The 22,579-nt window shown below is 39.7% G+C and overlaps 1 protein-coding gene across 2 annotated transcripts in view; it reads right to left on the bottom strand.

Moving 5' to 3' along the window:
* mvb12bb (multivesicular body subunit 12Bb) overlaps nt 1-19,348 on the bottom strand; it is a 78,687-nt gene extending 59,339 nt beyond the window's left edge. For both annotated transcript variants that reach the window (XM_084055266.1, XM_084055267.1), the window contains exons 1-3: nt 19,250-19,348; nt 16,742-16,858; nt 4,821-4,916 (exon numbers count right to left, since the gene is read on the bottom strand). In XM_084055266.1, the coding sequence (XP_083911392.1) occupies nt 4,821-4,916; nt 16,742-16,849 (204 nt within the window). In that variant the 5' untranslated portion in view covers nt 16,850-16,858; nt 19,250-19,348. The remainder of the gene's footprint in view (nt 1-4,820; nt 4,917-16,741; nt 16,859-19,249) is intronic.
* Between the last annotated feature and the right edge of the window lie 3,231 nt (nt 19,349-22,579).

Raw genomic sequence — 22,579 nt, 5'->3', positions numbered from 1 at the left:
ACAGAGAGTCAAAGACAGAATAAATTCCGTACCCATTTTTTTGGGGGGGTGGGTTTCAGGAAAAGAGAACGTAAAGATAATTGACTCAATGATTTACTAAAAGCCCAGGAAGTCTAGGAAAAGAGAAGGGTTGACACAATAGCGGAAGTAATTACAACCTAATAGCTTTTTTTTTTCATCCTTTCTTTCTTTTTTTTAATGAGAATCCATGTGTGAACTTGTAATCATTCTCAACCCTTGGAGAGGAACAGTAGGGTGATGTGAGACAGGCCAGGCAGCTTGATCATCAGAACAGGACTGGTTAACCCATTAAGACCGGGAAATAGCAGATCACCGCAAGCCACAAGCTTGTAGATATGCTATTTTTGAAAAAAAAATGTGAAAATGTGTCCAAATCTTATTTTTATTTTTTTTGTAACTCTAATCTTTGCTTTTGGGGGATTCTACAAATGTCTTCTAAATCCTAACAGTAAAAAAAAACTTATGTTGCTATTCAGTGGTTCTCAAGCTTTTTTCACGTCAAGGACCACCCAAAATGATATGTATTTGGCCGCGGACCCCCATCTCAAAATATGTTGTTCCAGGAACCCCCCCAGAAGCACAGATCGGAGTTAAAAATGTTCGCTATAAAACATATACCGGTATATATATATTCAAAGATTTGCACAAAGTTTCTAAAATAGCAGATCTACAAGCTCATAGCGCGGCACTCGGTGCCGCGCTATGAGCTTGTAGATCTGCTATTTTTGAATAGCCCAAAAGAAATCTTAAAACGACACACAGACGCTTTCCCCGGGTCTCAATGGGTTAAAAACAATCAGCCTAGTGTGTAGTTGACATTTTCAAGCATGACTCTTCTCAGTCTCCCTCAACCTCCCAGCCATTACGTTTTCATTTTTTTTGCCCATAATAAATTGCAATAATACACACAGCGGTGGCGGAGAGAGAGTGGTGGCGAACGAGCCGTGACTCCATGCGTCCGAAAAAAGCCGGATTCCACTAGCTGGCTGCTGTTGCCCAGCAGTCATTACCATTAGAGACATTTTTTATTCATAGTTTTTATTCTGACTTTAGCCCATTAAGACCGGGAAAGCATCTGACTGTGTAATTTTTTGATTTCTTTGGGCTATTAAAAAAATAGCAGATCTACAAGCTCATAGCGTGGCACCAAGTGCCGCACTATGAACTTGTAGATCTGCTACTTTTTTTTTTAAATCATGAATTTTTTTGCAAATCTTTCAATATATATTTTTTTAACTCAAACATTTTTTTTTTTTAATGTATGTTGCTATAATCAGTGGTTCTCAAACCTCTTTTCATGTCAAGGACCCCCACAATTATATGTATTTGGCCGCGGACCCCCATCTCAAAATATTTTGTTCCAGGGACCCCCAGAAGCAAAGATTTGAGTTAAAAATATTCGCTTTAAAAAAATATATAAATATATGTATGAGAAATAAAAAAATCAAAAATCAAAAATAGCAGATCTACCAGCTCATAGCGCGGCACCGAGTGCCGCGCTATGAGCTTGTAGATCTGCTATTTTTGAATAGCCAAAGAAATCTAAAAATGACACACAGGTGCGTTCCCGGTCTTAATGGGTTAGGGGGGGTGAATGTGGATGAATGTTATTACTATGCATGGAACCTTTTTTTTTCTTGTTTTCTTTTTTCCTTCCTTTCTTTCTTTCTGCTGAAGGAGATTTTTTTCCCCATCAGGACCTGACAAAAAAGGCCATCTACCTCCAACCTAGAGTATGATAAATCACAAACTATTTACTTCCTCCCCACCAACGTAATTCAAGGGGCTAATTCTGCAGAATCTGTTTTTGTCATTGACAATTACAGTGGGGGCTACAGTGACTGGCAGACGAAATAGCCTTTGTTGATGGCTCTGCCATGTTTAATCTGTGTCAAAGGCTTTAAAACAATGCAGACAACACATTTTAACCCATTAAGATCGGGAACGCATCCGTGTCATTTTTAGATTTCTTTGGCTATTAAAAAATAGCAGATCTACAAGCTCATAGCGCGGCACCGAGTGCCGCGCTATGAGCTTGTAGATGTGCTATTTTTGGAAAATCGTGAAAAAAATTGCAAATCTTTGAATATATATATTATTAAGGCGAACATTTGAAACTCGAATCTTTGCTTCTGGGGGGTCCCTGGAACAAAATATTTTGAGATGGGGTCCCTGGTGAAAATACATATCATTTTGGGGGTCCTTGACATGAAAAAGTTTGAGCACCACTGACAGCAACATAGGTTTAAAAAAAAAAAAAGGATTTAGCAGACATTTTGTCGGTGTTAGGTCTTAATGTGTTAAGATAATATACAGGAACTAGGGGAAGGCTATTTGTGTGCTTTATACTAAACTGGGAACCAGATTGAGCTCAGTTCAAGAGGCAGCCGGCACAAAACTGCATGTTCATCATGAAATGACCTAACTGAACTCTTGGGGGGGGGGGAAAGATCAGAAGAAAATACCTTAGACAGTCAACACAGTATTCTTTAGTTTAGAGTATATCATTGCAGCTAAAATAGCATATATCAATAAGATAATAATCCTACTTAGTAAATAGTTGTCTGTATGAGCCAAGCTTAAAGAGGCTGGTTGGGCAATCGTGATGATTTAGGACATTAGCATGAGATATACAGTGCTTGGTAGATACAACCTGTTTGAGTCTAGGTACAGAGTATCGACACAGTAGGACACAGTCAAATATGGACTATTAATTTAACTCTGATACTGTAATAATGGACCTAATGCAGTGGTTCTCAAACTTTTTCATATCAAGGACCCCCAAAATTGACACTTATAGCCCGCGGACCCCCATTTGAAAAGATATGCCAGGGACCCCCATGAGAGAAGATTTTTACGGCTCTGAGCATGGATTCTTAACCATTTTAATTTCAAGGACTCCCAGTTTGACATGCATTAGGCTATGGACCCCCATTTAATGGCATTTCTCTCTCTGGGAATTTAACTCTTGAGGGTGTACAAATGGAACCAAATGGACCCGTTAGGGTCCATTTGGTTCCATTTGTATGCTCTCAGAGTTACAGACCCATGAGGGTCCATTTGGTTCTAACTATCCATAATTTAGCCGGGGACCCCCTGGAACTCCCTCAAGGACCCATGGGGGTCCCCGGACCCCACTTTGAGAACCAATGCCTTAATGGAGCCTTAATTAAAAAAGTAAATGGGTAAAAAAAGACCCATGGGTCAATCCACAGTTCAAGGACTAGTGTATGCAAGTTTGCCAGAGAAAATCTACTGGTCGTTGCTAAACTGCTGATTGAAATACAGCACACTAGGGAACACACTGTACTGTACACATTCAACTCACAGAGGACTCGTCACACAGCTTTTCAAAATATAGATCCTCTATTCTCAACCACAGAGAAAAGGCCTTTTGATGTTTCATTCCTTGTGAAAGAGGATTTTCATATTCACACTTTATGCATTCTGGAATGCGTAGGCTACAGTATATCACCTTTGAAGAATCCCTAGTTAGTACCACACATTCTCCTGGGGACGCGGCTAATTGAATAAATTGGAATAGTTAAGGTAGACTTCTTTGTCATTTGTCATGAATAACCATAAATAATACTCTCTCCGGAGAACCGAAAACATGAAAAATATAGTCCTGGGATCCCACACTGAAAGCTTTTATTCATCAACAATATGCATGCACATATATAATGCAGAATTAATATCGACATTGACACTTATTTCAAAACACTAAATATACTGAAAATTATGAGAGTTTCGATGATCAAAGTGACACATTGACGCTAAAAACTCCTTACGGGACCACTTTTAAATATCCAGGGTTAAATTAAAGCTGCAATCCACGACTTATTTTAATGACTAAAAAGATATTTTAATCAATCTGAACAGTAAAGTATGTTATAACTAGCACATCTGCGGTGGTTGGAGGTGGTATCCCTACTCTTCCATTGACAAATGTTGACCCATGGTGTCAGGTAGGACAGTTAGTACTGCCTGGAGCTCTTAAGCCAAATATCTGACCTGGCCAAGTGTGGTTGCCCTCTTAGCATTAGCGGAAAGATGATTGGTTTCCCCACAAGGGAGACCTGGGTTCAAATCCCAAGATGTTACAGTTGCAATTAACTTTCTCTCCGTTGGGTAGAGGACATAAGACTTACGGAATGTAGCTTTAACACTCAGGATTGCAGTGGTGGAAAGTAACTAAGTACAATTTTGAGGTATTTTGACTTTCCAATTTCCAATACTTTTACTTCTACTCCACTACATCTCAGAGGCAAATATTGTACAATATCAAATGATTTAAAAGCTTCAGTTACAAGTTACTTTGTAGATTTGAATTATTATTACATTAATCACTTCAGCCACTATCACTATTTGATAGCAGATCTACAAGCTCACAATGCTTGTGAGCTTGTAGATCTGCTATTTTCAAAATATTTTTTTTTACATTTGAAACCTGTGAAATGGGACATTGTGCATAATACTTTTGGTACTTTAAGTATATTTTGATGCCAATACTTTTGTACTTTTACTCAAGTAAATTTTGAATTCTGGACTTTTACTTGAAACAGAGTATTTCTACATTGCAGTATTGATACTTGTATTTAAGTTGAAAAAGAGTACTTTTACCACCACTGGATTGTATGTGTGTGTATGTATGTGTGTCGAAAATTGTGAAGACGGTGAAAACCTAGCCAACCGTGAGAGTCGGGGTAAAAAAAAAACAGGGTTATGGATGGAGTGCCTAGTGGATAAGATACATGGCATGGGGAGAGGAGAAAAAGTTAGTTTACATTTCCACTTACATGCTTTCTTGTGAAACAGAGGTAGCGGGTGACCTTGGATTTGAATAAGCCGTCCTTCCACAGGTCGGCATCAGAGCCATCTGTTGTTTGTGCAACCTACGTGAAAAAAAGGAGAGAGGAGAAAGAAGAAAAAAAACACAAGGAGAGAGAGTGAGAGAGAGAGAGAGAGAGAAAAAACATGCACGAGGTGGGATAAAGTTAACCCATTCGAACCGGGAAACGCATGTGTCATTTTTAGATTTATTTGGGCTATTCAAAAAATAGCAGATATACCAGCTCATAGCGCGGCACCGAGTGCCGCGCTATGAGCTTGTAGATCTGCTAATTTTTGAAAAATTGTGATTTTTTTTTTGCACATTTTTGAATATACTGTATATATTTTTTAAAGCGAACATTTGTAACTCAAATCTTTGCTTCTGGGGGGGTCCCTGGAACAAAACATTTTGAGATGGGGGTCTGCGAATACATATCTAAAGAAAATGCAGTGGTGCTCCAACTTCTCCATGTCAAGGACCCCCAAAATGATATGTATTTGGCCGCGGACCCTCATCTCAAAATATGTTGTTCCAGGGACCCCCAGAAGCAAAGTTTAAAATGTTCACATGTTCAAAAACATAAAAATATTCAAAGATTTGCACAAATTGTCAAAATTTTTCAAAAACAGCAGATCTGCTATTTTTGAATAGCACAAAGAAATCCCCAAAAAATTGCGACGCATTGTGAGCTTGTAGATCTTCTAAAGATGCTTTCCCGGTCGTAATGGGTTAATGTATGTATGCCATGAGCGTGTGTTGCTTTTTGCCTCTTCCCTTGCATACTAGCCTTAATTAACGCTTGCCTGCACTAGGCGCTCCATCTCATTAGTGCTCTGTGTGGGTAAAGGAGTCTTAGCCTCCAAAAAAAAAGGTGGCTAAAAATACCATCTCTAGGGACCCGGGCTGATTAAAGACGCCCTGACAAAGATCTGCTGCTCTAATAAGGAACAAACTAAACTTCATTGTGTTTCACTATGGGAATGAATGCACATATCTTTGATTTCTGTTGAAATGCAGAATATGGAAGAAGCCTATTTATGTGTATGTGTGTGTGTGTGTGTGTGTGTGTGTGTGTGTGTGTGTGTGTGTGTGTGTGTGTGTGTGTGTGTGTGTGTGTGTGTGTGTGTGTGTGTGTGTGTGTGTGTGTGTGTGTGAAATACTATACTATATATCTACAGATTCTTTATTCTTTTCATATGTTTTTTTGTTGAGGTTTTGTTTATCTCCCTGTTGAATTTCAAGGTAAACCAAGGACATTTCAGAGCAACGTATCTTGTTTTAACCCATTAAGGCCGATTAAAAAAATGTTTTTTAAATCCTAACGCTTCAAAAAATATATATATATATATATTCAAAGATTTGTACAACTTTTCACGATTTTACAAAAATAGCAGATCTACTTTGCCGCGCTACGAGCTTGTATATCTGCTATTTTTTAATAGCCTAAAGAAATCTCAAAGTGACACAGATGCGTTCCCGGTCTTAATGGGTTAATTCACTGGGTGTTTGGGGATTCAGTCCATTATCCAAAGAGACAATTCACCTAATAATCAATGACTATTAAGACCAATTCTTGATACAATACTGTATGTGGGCTATGAATACATCTACATCCTTAACAAAAGAGAAGTTTTCCATGATGTATGTAATAATAAGGCATTGTTCATTTATTCGTTGTAAACACACTATCAGTAGTCAGGTAAAAAAAATACAGACTTGCACTTAAACCAAATACTTCAGTCCCCCAGGAGTCTTTACTTGGTACCCTCCTTTTTTCCCCTCCCTCTACACCAAATCACTTGGTCAAAACAAAAGCAGCCGATCTACAAGCTCACAACGTGTCGCGCAATACAACGAGCTGTGAGCTGATAGATTGGCTATTTTCACCTATTATGACAAGCCCAGAACAGGGACACTAGGGTTCATGTGGTTAACAGTGTGAGGCTACCATGAGTCAAGCTCAAGGTTTTACGGCGCATCTCTATGTAAATGTCAGTATCAGGGTTAGAATGATAAAGCAGAAACACAACCTACACACACACTACAGCACAGAGAGCCTCCTCCATGGTTCCTAGCAAATACGCTCGGCTTAACTCTTTAAGACCGGGAACGCATCTCATCTGTGTGTCATTTTTATAGATTTCTTTGGGCTATTCAAAAATAGCAGATCTACAAGCTCATAGCGCGGCACCGAGTGCCGCGCTATGAGCTTGTAGATCTGCTATTTTTTGAAAAATCGTGAAAATGTGTGCAAATCTTTGAATATACATATTTTTTCAAAGCGAACACCGAACATTTGTAACTCTAATCTTTGCTTCTGGTGGATTCTATAAATGTCTTCTAAATCTCTAACAGTTTTTTTGAAAAAACTTATGCTGCTATCTATCAGTGGTGCTCAAAACTTTTCCATGTCAAGGACCACCCAAAATGGTATGTATTTGGCCGCGGACCCCCCATCTCAAAATATGTTGTTCCAGGGACCCCCAGAAGCACCGATCGGAATAAAAAAATGTTCGCGTTTGCAAAAATCCCATGTTCTATTTGCAAACATTTTCTCGATTTTTCAAAAATAGCAGATCTACAAGCTCATAGCGCGGCACTCGGTGCCGCGCTATGAGCTTGTAGATCTGCTATTTTTGAATAGCCTGCCCTAAAGAAATCCAAAAAAATGACACACTGATGCGTTCCCGGTCTGACTGGGTTAAAACGTCATGTTCCATTGACTATCATGTGAGAATCACCTAAATAACTGCCAGACTTGTTTTCTGAAAGGATCCTTTACCAAAGAGGAGTCAATCTAATGAGGGTTCATTCAAACGAAGAAGTCATAGATCTCTGCACCCACCCACACACATTACCCCCCCTGACAATAATGATGAATGACCCCACTGACTGGGGGGGGCACGGCATGGAGAGATTCATGCAAAACCACCACTCACTACATGGGATGGGATGGGGGGAGGGGATTAGAGAGAGAGAGAGAGGGATAGAGTAGAGTGAGTATGTTAGAGAGGGAGAGAGGGAGAGAGGGAGAGAGAGAGCGAGAGAGAGAGAGAGAGAGAGCGAGAGAGAGAGAGAGAGAGTGGTGGAAAAAGTACTCAAATGTTTTACGTAAAAATATCAATACTGCAATGTAGAAATGCTCTGTTACGAGTAATAGTCCGGTGCTCAAAATGTTACTTGAGTAAAAGTACAAAAGTATTGGTATCAAAATGCACTTAAAGTACCAAAAGTAAAAGTACTGAAATGTTTGAAAATAGCAGATCTACAAGCTTGCGACGCGTTGTGAGCTTGTAGAAGTATTGTAAGGTGGAAATACTCAAGTGAAGTACAAATACCTCAAAATTGCACTTAAGTAAATGTAGTTACAGTAGTTACTTAGTTACTTTCCACCAGAGAGAGAGAGAGAGAGAGAGAGAGAGAGAGACAGAGAGAGAGAGAGAGAGAGAGAGAGAGAGCATATGATGAGAAAGAGAGAAAGAGTGAGAGAGGGAGGGAGGGGGGAGAGGAGCGCAGTCCCAGAAGGAGCCCTATACATCACCAGCCCCTCTCTCTCTCTCTCTCTCTCTCTCTCCCTTACAAGACAAGCCGTCTTGACCACTTTTTCCAGGTCAGTAGCCAGCGCATCCTGTCAGCGTAAACAATAGGCCAGGCTTCGTGGCGGAAAAAAAAACCCAAAGTCAAGTTGAAGGAGTAACGAGGGCACCGTCCTCCTCCTCCTCCTCCTCCTCCTCCTCCTCCTAGGGAGAGAGAGAGGCACCTCAGGCATCATCCTGGCTGCCACAGCGGCACCGGCACCGTCAGCCAGGCTCCAACGCGGCCAGAATGCCAAAACGGCCCCGTTCTGCTGAGCCACAGCAGAGGGAGCAAATCTTACTGTGTGCGTGGCTCGCCTCCATTGCTACTTTTAACCCATTCAATCCGGGAACGCATTTGTGTCATGTATTTGGCTATTCAAAAATAGCAGATATACAAGCTCATAGTGCGGCACCGAGTGCCGCGCTATGAGCTTGTAGATCTGCTATTTTTTTTAAAATCGTGAACATTTGTGCAAATCTTTGAATATATATATTTTTTGAAGCAAACATTTTTAACTCAAAACTGTGCTTCTGGGGGATCACTGGAACAACATGTGTTGAGATGGGGGTCCGCGGCCAAATACATATCATTTTGGGGGTCCTTGACATGAAAACGTTTGAGAACCACTGGCCTAAAATGTATACATAGTTTACAAACAGAGTGTCGAGCGCCTGCACTTCTCCTGCTTGTCTCTGTCTGGTCCGTTGCTGGACATTTTTTTACTCAGATCTTTGCTTAAGGGGGTCCCTGGAACATATTGGAAAATATTTTGAGATGGGGGGGAGGGGGGGGGTCAGTGGACGAATACATATCATTTTGGGGGTCCTTGACATGAAAGACTCACAACTGTTAGGATTTAGAAGACATTTGTAGAATCCCCAGAAGCAAAGATTTGAGTTTTAAAAAATATATATAATTCAAAGATTTGCACAAATTTTCATGATTTTTCTAAGAAATAGCAGACCTACAAGCTCATAGCGCGGCTATGAGCTTGTATATCTACTAATCTTGAATAGCCAAAGAAATCAAAAAATGACACCGATGCGTTACCAGTCTCAATGGGTTAAGTGTGCTGCCGTCTGGCTGGCTCCGTCGCCCAGACCGGGCCTAGTCAGTCAGTCATCACATCAGCAGAAGAAGAGTAGAGTGACCCCACGTCTGTCTGACAAAGAGAGTTATCACAGCTGTGACCTGAAATCAATCTTTTGAAACAAAGCCCACCGACAGATCCACCTGCCAGTTACAAAGATCGTAGGCTTTGTGGTGATCTAAGGGACTGCAGTGAAACATGTCTTTTTTTCCTTCTGTTACCGGGGGGCTCTGAATATTCCTATGAAGGATATCTCAGGAGACCAACACCAGTGAGTGAGTTAATATAAACCACTGTGTGAAGCACTACTGAAACAAACACACACACAAAAACATAAAGGCATGAAATCATGGATCTCTGGGGAGTGAGAGACCAGCTGGAGAAAATATATTAAATATAAAACTCATTATTAGAGTCACAACAACAAACCCCTGCTTCTCAAAAGAACAACAAACAGCGATGATACTTTGGATCTCATCTCTCTTGGCGAGGATGCTACGCCAACTATTATTACTGAGCTACGTTGATGTTACATTGTAACATTTGTTCAAGCTTAGGCCCTATACCTAGATTACCTTGTTGGGCTGCTGTTCATGGAATGGTAGAATCTATGTCTGACGACTATTTCACATCTTATTTGAATTATTCAAATGAAAATAAGTATCCTTGTTGTGTGAGGTATACTGTTAGTCTGCAACTAAACACTAGCACTTTCCAGTGGTGTAAAGTAACTAAGTACAATTACTCATGTACTGTACTTAAGTACAATTTTGAGGTATTTTTTACTGTAGTATTTCCAATTTTCAGTACTTTCACTTCACTACATCTCAGAGGAAAATATTGTACTTTTACTCCACTACAATTGTTTGAAAACGTTAGCTACTACCGGTAGTTACTTTGTAGATTTAGATTATTATTACAAAACATACATGAACCACTTCAGCCCTATATATATTTCGGCCATTTGAAAATAGCCGATCTACAAGCTCACAATGCGTCGCGATGCGACGCATTGTGAGCTTGTAGATCGGCTATTTTCAAAATATTTGTATACATTTGAAAACTTTTGAAATGGCACATTCTGCATAATGACTACTTTCTACTTTTGGTACTTAAAGTACATTTTGATACCAAAGCTTTTTATACTTTTAACCAAAGTACATTTCTACATTGCAGTATTGATACTTTTTTATTTTGAGCACTTTTTCCACCACTGTCACTTTCAAGCATGCCCATTGCCTTTCCATCCACTGATGGTTATGAATAAGCTGAATGACGATGCCTCCCAATGCAAGCGAGAAGATCCCGGAGCTCATCTATGGCTTGTAAAATCGGTTCACTGAACTTCCTAGCCAATTACAGAGAACTCAGATCTCAAGGTAGTACTATCTTTCTTCAAATAGTCTTAATGTGTTAATGCAGTTCAAGGGGGTTCAACGCGCTAAAAGCTCAGGTGAATTTGAATTACACACAACGCCCCGTTGCGGCGCATGAGTGCACGAGTGCATGGTGTTTGAGAGTGCTTAACCCATTAAAGACCGGACCGGGAGAGCATCTGTGTCATTTTTAGATTTCTTAGGGCTATTCAAAAATAGCAGATCTACAAGCTCATAGCGCGGCACCGAGTGCCGCGCTATGAGCTTGTATATCTGATTTTTTTTTTTAAATCGTGAAAATGTTGTGCAAACCTTTGAATATAAATATATTTTCAAAGCAAACATTTGTTACTCAAATCTTTGCTTCTGTTTTTTTTTTTAAACGTATGTTTCTATATCAGTGGTTCTCAAACTTTTTCATGTCAAGGACCCGCAAAATGATATGTATTTAGGACCCCCATCTCAAAATATTTTGTAAAAGGGACCCCCAGAAGCAAAGATTTGAGTCAAAAAATTATGTAAAAAAAAACATTTCAAATATTTGCAAAGAAAAAATCATTATTTAAAAAAAAATCTATAAGCTCATAGCTTGTATATCTGCTATTTTTGAATAGCCAAAGAAATCTTAAAATGACACAGATGCGTTCCCAGTCTTAAAGGGTTAAGTGTTTGATGTGGGGTGGCTTGGCTGGTGCTGGAGCAAAGCTCTCGATCCCTGTGGGATGCCGTTTGATCTGGGCCTGTGCTCTCTCGCTCTCTCTCTCTCTCTCTCTCTCTCTCTCTCTCTCGTGCTGAACAACATACTGAAGTTCAGACATGTAAGTGCACAATGCTGGAGAGCAAAAGAGTAAAATCAGCTCCTTGATCGAGGGCATGAATAAAGTGTGGTGTCTTCAAGCACTCACTAATGAGGATGAATTCAAAAACACTAATATCTCAAGGCACACCCTCGATATTTGTAGGGGTACGTCGATGCCAGGTACAGTATCAATACCCAAAACCCATGAATGAAAGACCACTGACTTTCAGTCAAATAATGTTCTTCGATATGGGAAAATGTGCCCTTTGTTTGAGTGTATGGACTTGGGATTTCATCCTGTGGGTTTACTGATCCCTGGCTTTTCATTCATAAGAATAATTTTGACCTTTAACAGTCTAGAGTCTAGACTGTAAAGGATATACGTTCACTACGGCAAAAGGCTCTAAACATACAAAAGGAGAGCTGTTGAGCTGTTGAACACCCCCCTACCCCCCGCCCCCACCCCAACAAAAAAAAGAGAAGAAAAAAAAGTTGGAAAGGGACGTTTAACAGGCTGACCTACTGTACAGTATGTTGTCATCCACTGGGAATACCTGCTGATTTATAAAGCAAGTAAAAGGGCTTCTTAGAGGGGGAACTTTGCCAGTATTTTACGAGCCAGCCTACTGTATAATAAGAAATACTAGCTGTACGCTCGCTGTAATAAGTTATATTACATGGAGCTGGCGATGACTTTCCAGTGCAGAGAGTGAGTGAGCTCTCAACACGTTGGAAAATGTTAAGTCACATTTTCACTTGTCCTCCTCCATGCAGAAGGACAGGATGGAGCTTAAATCTTTTTTCTTCCCCTTTTGCCTGTTTTCACCCAATTTAGTTGTTATGCCAATTCCCCCATTTTGAAAAACCTTTTACTCCCTGTACTGTAGCTGCTAGCAGTGGTGGAAAAAGTAAGTAAAAGTGTAAATACTGCAATATAGAAATACTCCGTTACAAGTAAACGTCGGGAATTCAAAATGTACTTGAGTAAAAGCACAAAAGTATTGGCATCCAAATGTACTTAAAGTACCAAAAGTAAAAGTACTCATTATGCAGAATGTCCCATTTCAAGTTTTCAAATGTCTTTTGAAAATAGCAGATCTACAAGCTCACAATGCGTCGCATCGCATGTGAGCTTGTGTCGCGCTATGAGCTTGTGCCGCGCTATGAGCTTGTAGATCTGCTATTTTTTTTAAATCTTGAAAACATTTTTTTTTTTCAAAAAACTGTTAGGATTTAGCCCATTGATACCTGGAACGCATCTGTGTCACTTTAGATGTATTTGGCTATTCAAAAATAGCATATATACAAGCTCATAGCGCGGCACCGAGTGCCGCGCTATGAGCTTGTAGATCTGCTATTTTTGAAAAATCTTGAAAACAATAATTTTTTTTTTCCAAAAACTGTTATGATTTCGATTTTTTTAAAGAATCGCCTCAGGTCTCAATGGGTTAAAAAAAAAAGTAAGAATTGCCTCAGGTCTTAATGGGTTAAGATTGAGCACCTACAGTACGTAATGTATTTAGTGCCTAAAAATGAATAGGTTGTTTACAAATAAGCTTCCAGAGAGAGACGAGCAATAATATAGGCCTCTGTGTCTTTTTCAGCCTCCCTGGCAGAGCAGCTGGCCTGAGCTGTTCAGAGCACCGGAGCTATCCCTGCTCCCACAATACAGGGGATGGATTGTTGTTTATATATGTTGTGTAGCTATCTGTGTTATCTACAACTGCTAATATTCACTATGTCCACAAAGCAGTGGGTTTCTGTCCATTTCAAGTGGTGTCGAGTGTGTGACAAGTCCAGGGCCAGTGAAAGGCTCCAGTGCTGAGCCCGGTGCTGAGCGGATCAAAGCCACCAGCTGCACCCACCAACGGACCTCACCAGACAGAGACAAGCAGGAGAAGTGCAGATGCTCGACACTCTGTTTGTAAACTATTTATACATTCTAGGCATCACAAATATGCCATGTAGTTGGTCAATATTGATTCATTTCACACAGACAACTTCTAATTAAAAATGATGTTAGTAAAAACTTGCTACTTCTGTAGAGTAGTCTTTTTTTCAAGTGTATTATGCCTACCCCATGCCTATTCACAGCAAAGTGTGCTCTGATTGGTTACACGCGCTGTGCACTAGCGTCGACATTGAGGTTTTCTCAACTTTGATATTATGCTTTTGCTGTCAAGCATCCCAACGCTGTGGAAAACGGTCGAGACGCACGACTTTGCATAGAAACTCAAAGCTCAATCAGAACGTGCCAGTATTGTGATGCTGCTGGTGTAAATTCAGCGTTCCAACCTAGGTCTTCTCCCTGCTGAATAGGGGACAGACCGACCAACCTGTAGGAGTCGCTAGAGTGACAGAGATCATCCTCCCTGCCCGACTAAACCACCCATGTACGCTAACACAGCCAAATTGTGTTCATTGGAGTGTCCAGCCAAACCAGATCCACTGTGGCGGATTCAAAGGTTATTGGCAAAGTCTCTCTTTATGGATAAACCTGAATAAATATGGGTTTGTATCTAAAGGTTGTGTCCCTAAAAAGGACAAACTAATTTCCAATCAAAACTAAAATACAGAGTTGTGCAGCGTTTATGTCATATTTGAATAACCACAGGTATTACTTTTATGTGTGGAAGATTTGTCAGCGTTCACCCACTTGTTCTGTGCCCAGACTTTCCTTTATGCTAATGATCAAACAGCTATCCTTCAATTCAGAATCTTTCTTTGATGATAGCCTATTTCAAATGTCAACCTAAAATGAGAAAGTACTGGAGCTTAGTAAACATTAGCTGTCATGGCGTTGAAATTCTATTCAATTCTATTCAAAAATAAATACCTTTCTCTGTAGACGTGTGCAGTTTTTACGTTGTATGTACTACAACTTGGAAATTGATGAGCACATTGAGCAGCATTACAAATCATCTGACATCCATTCCTAAATATATCTGATGCCAATACCAGCCTCTGCTCTGACTAAGTTTAAACCCCTACAAAACATAGCATTGTTTTCACACATCAACAGAAATGTAATGCAGACACCGAAAGCAGTAGAGCAGGAAGCCTGATGGGCCTTTCTCTGTGTTTGTCACAACAACTACGTGTGTGTGTGCGTACACTGGTCCACTGCCAGCAGCCTCCACTTCCATGCCAGAAGCTCCCGTTCAATGCCAACTCACAATTATCTACCAGACTTGACAATAATCAGGCTGTGTTGGGTGAGGCAGGAAGTCTGGTGGTGAAAAAAAAGAAAGAAAGGAGGGGCTGAAAAAAGACTATGAAATTAAAGCAGGGAGGAAGAGAGAAAGGAGGAAGAGAGCTCTGCCCCAGAGCTTGTTTTGTGCTTTGTTAAGCCGTTAAAACCGGGAACGCATCTGTTTAACCATTATTTTACACTTTGGCTATTCAAAAATAGCAGATATACAAGCTCATAGCGCGGCACCAAGTGCCACGCTATGAGCTTGTAGATCTGCTATTTTTGAAAAATCGTGAAAATGTGTGCAAAAATTTAAATATATATTTCTTTTAAAGCGAACATTTTTAACTCAAATCTTTGCTTCTGGGGGTCCCTGGAACAAAACATTTTGAGATGGGGGTCCGCGGCCAAATACATATCATTTTGGGGGTCCTTGGCATGAAACAGTTTGAGAACCGCTTATTATGACAACATACTGTAAGTTTTTTCAAAAAACTGTTTTAGAGGACATTTGTAGAATCCCCAGAAGCAAAGATTTGAGTTACAATTGTTCGCTTTAAAAAAAAAATAAAAATAAAAAATATATATATATATATATATATATATTGAAAGATTTGCACATATTTGCACATATATAGCTTGTATATCTACTATTTTTTAATAGCCCAAAGTATAAGATAATGGTTAAAGTGGTTAACATCTAAAAATGACACAGTGTTCCCTTCCCGGTCTCAATGGGTTAAAATCCCAGACATCTTCTAGCTCTCCATCTCTTTTCACAAATACTGTACATATGGGTCCCATAAGCCAGTAAGATCCGCTGTCCTACTTTCCATCCTAACAACTAATGCTGAATGCTGAAGTTGTAAGGGAGTACACCAACCAACCTGCTGGCAGCAACCCCCCTCTTCTCTGGAGTGTAAAACAAACATCGGGCACAAAGTTCCATACCGCCGCGGCTTGCTTGGTATCCGCCAAACATTGTTAAACCATAGCCTCTGGTGAGTCTGGAGGACTGGTGGTGGCAACACATGACAACGTTGGGCAAAGCATTCCCCCTAATCATCCAAGTAAACTCTATGAATAAGTCATGCAAACAGCTCTCTAACAGAAAGCCCAGCAAGCTGCTTCCAAGCCTCATGACAAACCTCATGGCTGTGTTTGTGTTACATCCGTTTTATATAGTGTTATAATAACCATGGTATTTATACAGCCATACTGTTGTTCATTAAATGACCCTAACAGAAAGATAAAAGATAAAAGCTTTAGCACAAACAAAACAAAACAAAACCAACTAACTAACTAAAGCATGCTTAGAACAAGTAATCTCCTCAATGATTCACTTATAATTTCATAACAATTGCTGGTAAAAAAGTATGTTTAGTCGTGAAGTTTTACGGGATGGTTTGCTCAAAAGTGAATTAACACGTACTGTACTTAAAGGGATAGTTCACCCAAAAAATATTTTTAATCGTCACCCCATGGAGACTATATTAATATATATATATATATTTAAAAAGAAATTGCATTCCTAAGCCAATAATTTGATGACCAGCGGACCGGTAGGCAGCGGTTCCGGTAGGAGACACAAAGGAGACTCTTTGTGTCTCCGACCGGAACCACTGCCGGTCATCAAATTATTGTCTTAGGAATGTGACAAAAACTAAAACATATCCATGAATTCAAGTCTCCATGGGCTGACTAATTGATAGGAAAAAAAGGGAAAATCTTGGGGGTGAACTATCCCTTTAACACTTTCAATGGGAAGGCTTCAAATAACCAGAACAGAATCCATGTCCAAACTAATACGTTTCAAGAATTGAATCCCAAGTTCAGAAACATGACTCACAACTTGGTAATCATCAGGGACCTTCAGCGATGCAGCCACTCCAACAGCACTGATGGGCTCTGTGGGCAGCTGTTCCAGGGCACAGCATTGATCTGGTACTTCAGACATATCGGATCTCTGTAAACAAAGCACAAAGTCCCTCAGCAAAGCCCTCTGCAATATGATCAATGATCATTTGATACGTTAAATAAATAGTGTGCTGAAATATTGTACAGCTTTGATAATCCAATGTGAATGGCTATCACAAGCTGAAAACATATAATGGTCAAATAGTTTTGACTCTTGTTGTGCCTCTTTATGGAAGTTTGAGAACATTTTACAGCAATAGGATGGCTACACAACAGATGCCTACCCACACAGACACTGTGCACCACATGCTGTATGTTAAAGGAGGAGTTCACCCAAAAAAGGACTTATTTTTTATCAATTGCACACCCCATGAAGCCTTGAATTCATGGATTTATTTTTGTTTTTGTGGCATTCCTAAGCCAATAATTTGATGACCGGGTGTATTTCCGGTAGGAGACACAAATAATCTACTTTGTGTCTCCTACCGGATACATTAGCCGGTACAAGACGGGAATCAAATTATTGGCTTAGGAATGCGACACAAACAAAAAATAATCCATGAATTGAAGACTTCATGGGGTGTGCAATTGATAGAAAATAAGTCATTTTTTGGGTGAACTACTCCTTTAAGAATTTCAACATACAGCTACTTAACTGCTGTTGCTGCTTAAACATTGTGTTTGTCTGTATTGTGATGCATTCACTCAATCTTTTCTGCTCTAATAATCTAATGTATAATTTAACTGTAGCTAGACGTTACATGTTATAGCTAGACCTGTGTTACATTGAGGCAGTAAAGTCATTAGTATAATATATAATGTACAAATTGGAGAAACGCATACTTTAATGTGGATGGGTTATGAAAATGTGACGGAAGATTATTCTATATTCTACAACTTGTCTCTTTGTAATATGTGACTGACAATATCCCCATATATTTTAGAAAAAAATACCTTCTGGATTGCACATTTCAGGACAACACAGTGAGCCTGAGATGGCTTTCTCTCAACTATAATGATTTCGAACAGAGTATTGACTTTGGCTGGCTTATTAGCATCAGGAAGAAAAAGTGGTCTCCTAATCCAGGATCCAATGACAAGTGAGACCAATGACAAAAAGGCACTTGGAGACCACCCAATGAGTTCACCAAATCACAAATTAGACGGACTGATCGCATATTTTCAGGGAAGTCCCAATCAATTGCTATCTATTCCTGTCTTAGGGAATTTTACCCTAATGGGTATGCAAGCCTTTTAAAGGGGTAAGTGGCTTTGCAAAGGTTCCTTTACAGTTTTATTAGATTACGTTTAAAGCATTCTTGTACTAACTGACAAAGTTAGTGCTTTCAATCTTGATGTTTACAGAATCTATTACAATTAAGCTGATCAAATTAGAGGATTTACTCCAGAAACAGCCGTCTCTTTAACAAATGTTAGATAGCTGTACTTATTCAAATGAAACAGGATAGCAAATTGGCTAATAGAATGAATGATTCCTTTCTAACATTAATTTGTTCCCCATCAATTGTGCAGGCAGACCCTCAACTGCAGGACCCTCAGTTATAGCCGACCGCTCTCTCCAAAATCACCTTTTCCATTTTGACAAAAGACTGTCTGTGAGACAGTGATACAGCTGTGTGCTCGACTAGGGCCGTGGTTCTCAACCTTTTCAAGCCGTGACCCCCCAAAATAATCATTTGAACTGGGGACCCCCCAGGCCCCCAACTGGGGACCCCCCAGGCCCCCACCCACCTTAAGAAGCACTTGGAATGTAGGAGTTGGGGCATTCAATTTTGTTTGACTCATTTCCACAAATACAGATTGGGAAAATAGCCGATCTAAGCTCACAACGCCTTGAGGCATTGTGAGCTTGTAGATCAGCTATATTCAAAAATGTTGCCTCTTTCTTATAATATTTGACAATTTGGCCAATGTTTGAACAATGTTTATAGTAGCATAGTTTGTTGATTAATTTTGATGCAGTAGGCTAATGTTTTTTTTTCTATTCTCTTTTTCTTTTATTCCTTATTTTTTAAAGGTATTTAAAAGGTCTTAAAAGTCCTTAAATTGTCACTTCACTGTCATGTGAAAAAAAAATCATGTGGGGACCCGACCCACAGGTTGAGAACCACTGGACTATGGCATTGATTCCAGTCCACGTTGAGTTTGCAGTGTTGTGTTGTTGTAGGCCTACATGCTTTTCTAAACACACATTTACTGGTTGTGTTAAACGCGTTCATATTTCAGTTACAAGCTTTTGGAGTTTGTTTGGTAAGTAAGTAACCGTAAGTAGCTACCACTGTGCCTCTGGCAATTTAAACAGTCAATACTACTTTCAGTGGTGTAAAGTAACTAAGTACATTTACTCAAGCGCTGTACAACAAATCCAGGTAAAACAAACAGGTGTCTGGATATTGAATAATCATATATATTTTCGTACCTTATTGTATTATGCGTTGCTTTCTGGTTGTGAGCAGACAGTCAACTGTTCAGTCTTGTACCGTCGGTTAGCGACGCGACTTTGTGCTTCCGGGGTGTTGTGTTAAGTTACAATGTTGTGTATTTAGGAGATTATTAACTTAAACCATAACACGGCCGTTTGTTTGGCAGGTGCGTCACATGAATGAATAGCACATTGTTCGCCGCCCCCGCCCGTCGCGTTGTCAAGCCTGTGCGTCAGGCCGTCAACGTGCACCTTGCATTTAGAGCAGTGGTTCTCAACCTGTGGGTCGGGACCCCCAGGGAGGTCCCCACATGATTTCTTTATTTTTTGGGGTGTCCCCAGATGACATTGAAGTGACAGTTTAAGGACCTTTTAATACCTAAATAAATATATAAAGACATTAAATAAAAAAAGACCATTGTTGCATCAAAAGTAGTCCAAAGTTGTGAAAATAGCAGATCTACAAGCTTGTAGATCTGCTATTTTCACAATATTTATCTGTGGAACCGAGTCAAACTATGTAATGCCTCAACTCCTACATTCCAAGTGCTTATCAGGGTGTGGGGTCCCCAGTTCAAATTTGATTCTTTTGGGGGGGTCGCTGCCTGAAAAGGTTGAGAACCCCTGATTTAGAGCATTAATTTTATTAATTTTATTGCAGCATCACTTTGCAATGCTGTTCATGGTTCTGCAGTCTAGCAGGTGAACTGCTGTGGAACTTGTGGAATAAAGGCTTAATCACATGCTAGCAAAGAATTGTCTACGAACACTAGATTGAAGTATTTCATTCACAAAATGAACACGCTTGTGAAAGTAGAGGCCTGTACATTTTATATGTAGCCTGAAACGTCAAGAATCAATGGAGAATCAATGGCAGAAGGGTCTTTCTCTCTGGTTGTCACATTTATAGGATATAATGTCTACGCAATGAGTTTTGAGATTAAATCCAGCCATAACAAAATTAAGGCTGCGCCTAAACTGTTGTAATTATCTTTTCATATATAAGGGTCGCCCTTTTGTGACATTGACTGACTCTGTAATAATCACATGATAATCAGATAAAAGTATGATAAGCAGCAACGTGTTAGCCTAAATAACATTAGGCAGAACATCTCCCAGAATGCAAAAAAAAACCCAGCAAAGAGAAAACCCACACAGCAAACTTGTCACGAGGCAACAGATGCTACCCCCTTGCCAAGTTTATTTATGCAGTCCCCACACTCAGAATAGCCATCAAATGAATGATTTAATTTGCAACTATTACCCTAAATTATTCAAATTGTAGTCTTATAGCTCTATTTTGTCGCGGCGCTGCATCCTTGGACCAGGTGTCTTCATTGTCGCCCTACACATAAACAGGTCTGCATTTATTGGTTTGTCACCTGTTGTTTTGATGTGTCAACTTTCCAATAGTCTCGTCTTTGTTTTATTACTAATAGAATACATAAACACTAAGCCTGGCTGACACTTTTATTTCTTTATAAGGAAAAATATCCATATAACGTTACCATAATAGCAGTGGTGTAAAGTAACTAAGTACTCAAGTACTGTACTTAAGTACACTTTTGAGGTATTTTTACTTTACTGGAGTATTTCCAATTTTCAGTACTGTTACTTCTACTCCACTACATCTCAGAGGCAAATATTGTACTTTTACTCCACTACAATTATTTGAAACCTTTAGTTACTAGTTACTTTGTAGATTTTGATTATTATTACAAAACAATCATTAACCCTATTTAATGTAGACTTTGGCTATTTGAAAATAGGCGATCTACAAGCTCACAATGCGTCGCGATGCGACGCATTGTGAGCTTGTAGATCGCCTATTTTCAAAAGATTTCTGTACATTTGAAAACTTGAAATGGGACATTCTGCATAATGAGTACTTTCTACTTTTGGTACTTTAAGTACATTTTGATACCAATACTTTTGTACTTTTAATCAAGTAACATTTTGAACACAGGCCTTTTACTTGTAACAGAGTCTTTTTACATTGCAGAATTGCTACTTTTACTTAAGTAAAATATCTGAGTACTTCTTCCACCACTGCATAATAAGTACACCACCATGCCAGGTGTGGTTAGTTACAATGACCGGTTTGTGGTTGGTTGGAAACGAAGGTCATATCTCCCAGTGTGTCCATCCCTGTCAATGTGTCCTTTGAGAAAGTCACCGCTGAGTCCTTGCAGTGCTCCTCCAGGCTATAGACCTGTGCTCTAACCCCTCTCATTAAAGCTGCTCATATGCTGTACGTGTCTCAGAGGTACAAGAGATTAGACAATGTTATAATTGGTCAATATGGCAATGGAGTGTTTGTGGTATAAAGGATGCATGATTCAGCTCCTCTGCTGTCTGTCAATTCTAGGAAAAACTCCATTGTGTAAGGTAAGGTGCAGTGCTGGATAGAAAATAAGTACATGTAGGCTACTCAAGTACTTATGTACAATGTTAAGGTTCTTTTAATTTACATGAGCATTTCCATTTTTAGAATTTTATTAATTTATTTTCTACTCCACTACATCTCAGAAGCAAATATTGTACGTTTTACTCCACTACAAATGTTTGAAAAATAGTTACTTTGTAAGTTATTTTGTATATTTAGTTTACTGTTACAAAAAATGTGTTAAAACAAGTTCATGATTTGTGGCATTTTGTGCAAAACGTGGAGTAGAGTTTCTTCCTGGGCCTACAGGGAGTGTGCGTGCAAAGTTTCAGGCCGATCAGTCCAACGGTGCCGGAGATTAGCTGTTCATGGACGGACGGACGGACAGACAGACAGACAGACACCAGCGAAAACATAATCCTCGCCTTTGGCCATTCCGGCCTCCTGGTGGGGATAAATATATATATAATACAGTATATATGGTGCATGCACTATAAACAAATGAGGCAGAATATCACAGTCTCTTGTGCAAATAAGAGACATCATTTAGCAGCAGATATCCATCATGTGTATACAGTACATACATAAGTGATATTGCCAGTGCAACAGCAATGGAGTGTATTCATAATCATACACATAAAGTGATAATACCTGTGTTGCGGCCTATGTCGCCAAGGCTGACATAGCAACAGGGCTCAGTCCTCGTTATGAGCTTGTAGATCTGCTATTTTAGAAGCAGCCTGATGGTTAACCAGTGGAAACAAACGATCGTGGTTGGAGTGATGAGTGTCCATGTTGGGTCTGTTCAGCCTTGGCCATGCACCAAGATAGCAACTGTTCACGCCGGTATTCTAGCAACTACCTTGCATTTCGAAGTCCAGACGAGCAGTAAGCGGAGATCTCAAATCATCTGGCATCGTGAGACTACATTATTGTTAGTA

The sequence above is a fragment of the Gymnoscopelus microlampas genome, assembly GCF_963454915.1.
Source record: "Gymnoscopelus microlampas genome assembly, chromosome: 4".
Classification (NCBI taxonomy): domain Eukaryota; kingdom Metazoa; phylum Chordata; class Actinopteri; order Myctophiformes; family Myctophidae; genus Gymnoscopelus; species Gymnoscopelus microlampas.
This window is presented reverse-complemented; position numbering and strand designations above follow the sequence as displayed.